This window comes from Lactuca virosa, chromosome 5 (assembly GCF_052849685.1).
Source record: "Lactuca virosa cultivar CGN04683 chromosome 5, Lactuca_virosa_CGN04683_v6, whole genome shotgun sequence".
Taxonomy (NCBI): Eukaryota; Viridiplantae; Streptophyta; class Magnoliopsida; order Asterales; family Asteraceae; genus Lactuca; species Lactuca virosa.
This window is the reverse complement of record NC_136430.1, coordinates 249,794,190-249,801,237: the sequence shown is the minus strand read 5'-3', so window position 1 is coordinate 249,801,237 and position 7,048 is coordinate 249,794,190. Positions and strand designations below refer to the sequence as shown.

Here is a 7,048-nt window from a genome sequence, read left to right as displayed (position 1 = left end):
AGCTGTTGATTTGGATTAAACTACGGTCACGACAGTGTTGTTATGAAAGGCGGTGGTCAGGGCCGACCGCGAGATTCCGGAGGCCCTGTGCAATTTGACAAATATAGGGCCTTGAAACTTGTAAATCAAAAAATTTATGCAAAATAAGTGTCGCTTAAATATACTCATTTTCTGCAGCATTTTACTTTTACAACATTTTACTTTTATTTTTATTTTTAGATTAAGCCATTAATTTTTTTGAAAAATAAATGATAAATTACAAAAAAATCACATGAAAATCCATATTAAAGAGCTCAGATTCTTGGGCTAACTTCCATTCTAAAAGGAAACGTGCAATATATCACAAACACAGACATGCAATAAGCAGAAATTAGCAGTTCTTGAACTAAAAATCCTTCATTTACAAAGCAAACATTAAGTATTAACAACAAATTACTTTCACTTTCATTTGTCTGATGCCAAAAAAACAAATAACTCATTCCAATCCTTTACCTCACCAGAAACCACCAACATAAACAAACACCAAATGTAACCAATACACCAACATAAAGATTGATTTTTTAAAGCTATTTACTTTCTACAATACGACATCAATTTCATGTTTGTAATTATCTGAAAATGTAAAATATCCACACCACAAAATGAATGAGCACAAACATTTATCAAAGATGCAAATAAAAAAATAACCAGAATGGAAAACATATAATTATATTTGCTTGTGCCTTCACAAAAATCAGAAATTGGTTTCCTTGTAACCTTGTTCCTTCTAATTTTCGAAAGTGATTTACGTGTCCCTTCAAAAATCCAAAAGTCAAAAATTAAAAACAAAAACCAATCTAGAAAAAATCAAGAATTAGAAACTCTCTATACCTACATCAAAACCTTTATTCGGATTGAAGTTCAAGCTTCTAAAATCTGATTTTGCGAGGAGCAAGAAGAACGACCGAAAGATTGTAAAACTCAAAACTGATTTTCGAGAAATCGATTTCCTCAATGCCTTGTTCGTTCCTTCCGATTTCAGATTTTTGAAACTCATGTTCTCATTTTCTTAGTTCTTGTTCCTATGAATCTGATTTTCAGAACTCAATTCTTGTAATCTTGTTCTTTTAAAATTAGAAATAAAAAAATAAGCAGAAGAAAAAGAAGTAAGGAACAAGAAAAAAAATCAGAAATACCTTTATCTCTACCTTATGCTTCTGATTTCGAAACTACAAATCCACAACATGAAATCTGAAGCTTCTAAAATCTGATTTTCGAGAAGAAATAACGTTTTCTGATTTTCGAGAAAGATTGTAGGATGTTTGTAACTTTGTTTAAGAATTTTGAGAAAGATGAAAGAAGTGAAGAACTGCTGCAGATTTAATTCCCGCTCCAGCCCCATGTGTAAGAAGAAATCGAAGCGTTTTGCTCTCTTTTCCCGAAATTTCATCTTTTTCCCGCTTGTCTTGCCTTATACGTGCAAACTGCCATGAATTAACCTAATGTGTTTTGCAATTTTTGGGCTCACTGAACACAGGCTAACGAAAAATGCAATAAAAATTATGGGCCCTCTGATTTTTTAGGCCCTGTTCAGATGCACCTTCTGAACATCCCTTGGGCCGGCCTTGCCGGTGGTGGAGGTCGTAAGAATATGATGCAATGTTTTCGATCGTATGATTTTATGGTGGGCTGATCCATATAATTTGGCTGAAATAAAGGAAAGTGTTATATTTGGATTATGATTTGATTTAATTACTTTACATAATTAACTAATAGAAATAATTAATTAATGGATAAGATTACTTTTATACCCTTATATTATTTATTGATTATTTATATTTTTCTTAAATTTTATTGATACTTACATCCACACAAGATATTCCACATATGAACCTCTATATATATATATATATATATATATATATATATATATATATATATATAATAAAATAACGATAAGAATAACACGAATGCGATCATGTGTTTTGTTTTAGTTGACTGTTCTTTAATTTTATTTTTCTCTACCTAACCTACCTAAAATACTATATTATCCTTTTTGATAGGAGTATTTTTTATCATTTATTTTATGAGCTCTAGAAAAATGATACGTGGATAGAAAGTGGTTTAAAAAAATGGTATGTGTCAATTTATGTTTATGAACGATATAATTAAGTGTTTTAAACCATATATTGAGCTGTTTTAAAGAAGCAATAAAATTTTAATACCAAGTCATCAAAAAATAAAAAACTATAGTCAATAGTCAAACTTTCGTCATCAGTAATATTTCAGAATTTTGTAGGTTTTATATATCAACCCTAAATTATTTCACTGGTTCAACCGTCCCCACAAATCGACTATCACTTAAGAAAAGTCTTACACAGCTAATTTATCCAGTCCATTTATTATATATATATATATATATATATATATATATATATATATATATATATATATATATATATATATACATGATCTATGCCAAACTTCTTCAATGAGCTATTTTCTGCTTTCCGTATCTGAGCCATGGAGCGGATGGAGAAACTACTTTATGAAGCATCAGTAGAAGGAAACCTAATCGTTTTGATAATGTTGCTTCAAGAAGATCCATTGATTCTTGACAGAGTTACCCTAAATCGCTTTGGGGACATGCCTTTACACATCGCATCAACTCTTGGACATACCGACTTTGTTAAGGAGATCCTAACTCGAAAGCCTCAGCTTGCTATGGAGCCTGATTCACAAAGACGCTTGCCTCTTCATACAGCATCTGCAAAAGGCCATGTGGAACTAGTTAGAGCTCTGCTATCGGTTAGCTCTGAAGCATGCCTTGCGCGTGATAGTGATGGGAGCAATCCTCTCCATCTTGCAGCCATTAAAGGACGCAGTGATGTCGTAAAAGAGCTGGTGCAAGCCCGACCTCATGCAGCTAGAGCCATGGTGGAGCAGGAGACCATCTTACATTTGTGTGTGAACCATAACCAACCGGAGATTTTGAAGTTCTTAATAGAGACCACGGGTGATCATGAGTTTCTAAACTCTAAGGATAGTCAAGGCAATAATATATTACACCTAGCTGTGGTTTACAGACAAACTGAGGTACACATGCATACCAAGATTTTTCCCTTCTTTTTGTAAGAACTAATGTTGAAATATCAAATATATAATAAGTTTTTGATCTGTATTTGCAAGATTTATTCATTTTTATTAACTGATCCTATCTTTAACATTTGTTTAGACCATAAACTTGTTGCTACTCAGTACAGCTATACAAGTCAACGCAGCAAACACAAGTGGGGAAACACCAATGGATATATTGGCTCAAGGTCCAAGAGATTTGAAATATCAACAAATCCTACAGTCCCTAACGCGAGCAGGAGCTGTTGAGGCGAAAATTGGTAATTTATTCAGACAAGATCCTCAAAATTCTAGAATCGAAATCGGTGTGGATGGCTTAGACTATAATAACAGACAAACCTTTCCTTTTTACTTGAAAGAAGCCTCTACAAACTCTGATGACTGGCTGGACAAAAAGCGAAACACTTTGATGGTTTGTGCGTCATTGATAGCAACCATGGCTTTTCAAGCAGGTACTAATCCTCCCAGTGGTGTTTGGCAAGATGGGTCAACGACAGATCCAAACCGTAGGGCTGGATATGCTGTCATGGTATATAATCATCCAACGGCATACCAAATCTTCCTGGTTTGCAACACGGTGGGTTTTGTTTCCACTCTTAGCATTATCTTGTTGCTTATTAGTGGATTGCCTTTTCTGAAGCATCGTGTTTTCTTGTGGATCCTGATGGTTATTATGTGGATTGCTACTACGTCTATGTCACTAACGTACTTGGTTTCTATATGGGTTTTGTCACCAAAACCCGAGTCAGAGACATTCAGGAATGTGGTAATTGGTATTGTGTTGGTATTGATAGGGTTAATGACTCTTTTAGTTGTTGGAAACACCATTCGCCTGATTGCAATCACTACGAGGGGCTTCAGAAGGCTACTCTTCCCTAGAAAGAGGCCAATCTTACTTCCAATTATCAGGAACCATGATGGAATGTAAATAACATGTGAAACATTCAACCAGTCTCACACCGGGCACGCGCCAACACTTATTATATTAAGATTTTTGTTTTTTTAATAAGGGATATGACTTAAAAGGGTAATGTATCTTTGGTCACTGAGTTTTTTTTCATCTACATTTACCCCTTGAACTTGTTAAACTGTACACATTCAGTCCTTATGACCGGCTACTCCAGGTTCGCCGGTAAAAATGACTTAGGGTAATATACACTACAAGAATAATCGGCAATAACAGCGACGCCTTTAGCGGTGACGGAGTCTTTTAGCGGCGACAAAATCAAAAGCGTTTTTGGTGGCCGCTAAAAATATCCGCCGCCGTAAAGGCTTTTGTTGGCGATTCACGTCATTTCAATCACATCCGTCGATTTAAGAGATGATCCTACGACTAGGATGACATAAGAAATACCACGTTGTTTTCCGTCCGATGTGTTGCCGATAAAGAGTGTGCGTCGCTGCTAAAGGCTTATTTTAGCGATCCGCGTCATTTCAGTCACATTCGTTGATTTAAGCGATGACCCAACGACGTAGAAAACCCCGCGTTGTTTTCCCTCCTATGTGTCGCCGCCAATGAGTATGTATCGCCGCTAAAGGCCGTCGAAAATAAAACCCTCTTCATTCTCACTTTCTTTCCCGATCTTCTGTGTTTTCCCTTCCTCTCTCTGCTCACCATCGTCGACCTCATCGGAATTTCACAGAAAACTTCGCAATTTCACCCCTCTCTGCTCCATTTTTCTCCTTTTCTTTTCCTTTTCTCTTCTCCCTACTAAATTTCTAGAATTTGAGATGGTTGCCGGAATTTTGAGATCCGTGACCCTTCTCGCTGGAATATACCGCCACCACCACTGTTCTCGCCGAAATATTGATTTTGTATATGTGTATTTGTATGAGTATTTTGTGTTTGTAGATATGGATGTGTATTTGTATGTGCATTGGTATGTATATGTGTATTTTGAATGTATTTTATGTATGTATATGTGTTTTTGTATGTACACTTATATGTATATATGTATTTTTATGTATATGTATGTGTATTATGTGTGTATGTATTTTCGTATGTATATGTGCATTTTATATGTGTATTATGTATGTATATGTGTATTTATATGAATAGAAATACATATAAATAACGGCGACACTTTTAGTGGCGACGGAGAGCATTAGCGGTGACCAATGGAACATTAGCGACGAACCAATAGCGGTGAAATTTTGGACCTTTAGCAGCGACGCCCATCGCCACTAAAGATCAAAATTCTTATAGTGATATTTCTCACAACACCTATTTCATCTCGGCAACACCTACTATGTATTCCTGCATCTGCCCCTGTCCATACATTTTTTTTATGAATGCATGTATGGATGTTTTTTTTTTTTATAAAATCGTATGTAAAAATATATTACATTTTAACAGAAGTAATCTTAATGAAAAAATGAACACGTGGATATAAAAATCGTTAAAATCTGATATTGTATGAAGAAGTTACGACGTTCATAATACAATACCTAAGTCAAACCACAAGACCTACGCAACCAAGTAGTCGAGATCGTGTTGGACATAAGCATCAACAACCCCAAACATCTCATCAATGATTGTCCCACGTAAGATGTCGTGAGAAAAACCTAAAGAAATCATTCATAATTACTGAATGAGTACAAAAAATGACTTATTTTGAACAAAAAAATGTTAATGACTAAATATGTAAAAAAAATATTAAGGATTAAATGTGTACAAAATAAAAAATATATTACCCTATTAAGTCATTTTTCCCGGCTAACCTGGAGTAACCAGTCATAAGGACTGAATGTGTACAGTTTAACAAGTTGAAGGGGTAAATGTGGGCGAAAAAAAATAGTGACCAAATATGTACAAATCGAAAAATACATTACCCTTTTAAGTCATTATCTCTTTATTTTATTATTTAATATTATTATTAGCAGTTCTTGTATCCTTTCCCCTTTCCCCTTTCGCTTTTTAGTCATCGTCTTCGTCACCACCATTAGACTCACCGAAAAATCATGGGCTCCCTATACCTTGCCAAAAAAACTCGCCACCACTCGCTCACAAACCATAGTGTAGAATTACATCCCCTTTCACAATCTCATCTATTCGATCTTAGAGTAAATTACATAATAAATCATCAATGTGTAATCACACATCCATGAAAAAACAAAACCAAATCGTCAGCAAAGTAAGGGGCGGAATAGTTGCAGATGGCATCCCCCAACCCTCTTGTCCGACACGACCTCTCCCACCCCTCTTGTCCAACACGACCTCTACTTGTCCCTTTATATTTTTTTTATGATAACACATTCAACAACATAAAGGCTTCGGAAATAAAACCAAATACAAGGATTTGGCTCAAGTTTCTTTTGATTGAGTTGCAAAGTGATGATAATGTCTAGATTTTTTTACCCAATTGAACTGAAACTGTATTTCAGGCTTTGAAATAACCGTCACCGACTTTCTAGAGGTTCATTCGAGGCAAAATCCTTTGGATCCACTTTAGATCAAATGAACCCATGCTTGGAGTTCATACATAACATATAAGATTTAATTAAATAACACATGTGGTGACTTCGTTCGACTAGAGAGGGTTGAAGATGAAAAGAAGAAAATAAAAGGAGAATCGCCATATTAATTAGACTTTATTATTTAATCACCATATTAACTAGACTTTATTCATTGTATAATGTTTCGAGTAATCAACTAAACACTTGAATTTAAACATCAGTCATGCCATGTTATAAACATGCATACTATGTTTCTCTATGGTCCTTCCTTCGCGAACAGATTGACTAGATACTATTTCAATGATGATCATTTCACAATTCCAAATTCTTGTCACTACTTAGAATGTGTTAGAGTTCAACCTTATATGCAATGTCCTTTTGTGATGTCGATGCTTCAGAGTCACAGAGACTTAGACAACGATATTACAAAATGTTCCATTGGAACTTTTGTTGCTAAAAACAATTCCATCGTAATGAA

At 34.9% G+C, this 7,048-nt stretch overlaps 1 protein-coding gene across 1 annotated transcript; it reads left to right on the top strand.

Moving 5' to 3' along the window:
- Nucleotides 1–2,452: 2,452 nt before the first annotated feature.
- On the top strand, nucleotides 2,453–4,180 carry LOC145116862 (uncharacterized). Its single transcript, XM_079053176.1, has 2 exons — nucleotides 2,453–3,075; nucleotides 3,215–4,180. Exons 1-2 carry the CDS (start codon nucleotides 2,503–2,505, stop codon nucleotides 4,040–4,042), a joined length of 1,401 nt encoding a protein of 466 aa, XP_078909302.1. The 5' UTR covers nucleotides 2,453–2,502; the 3' UTR covers nucleotides 4,043–4,180.
- Nucleotides 4,181–7,048: the final 2,868 nt, after the last annotated feature.

Coding starts and splice junctions, on each gene's coding strand:
- LOC145116862 (XM_079053176.1), top strand. CDS start 2,503: ATGGAGCGGATGGAGAAACTACTTTATGAAGCATCAGTAGAAGGAAAC. Junction 3,076..3,214: donor TGGTTTACAGACAAACTGAG/GTACACATGCAT, acceptor ACATTTGTTTAG/ACCATAAACTTGTTGCTACT.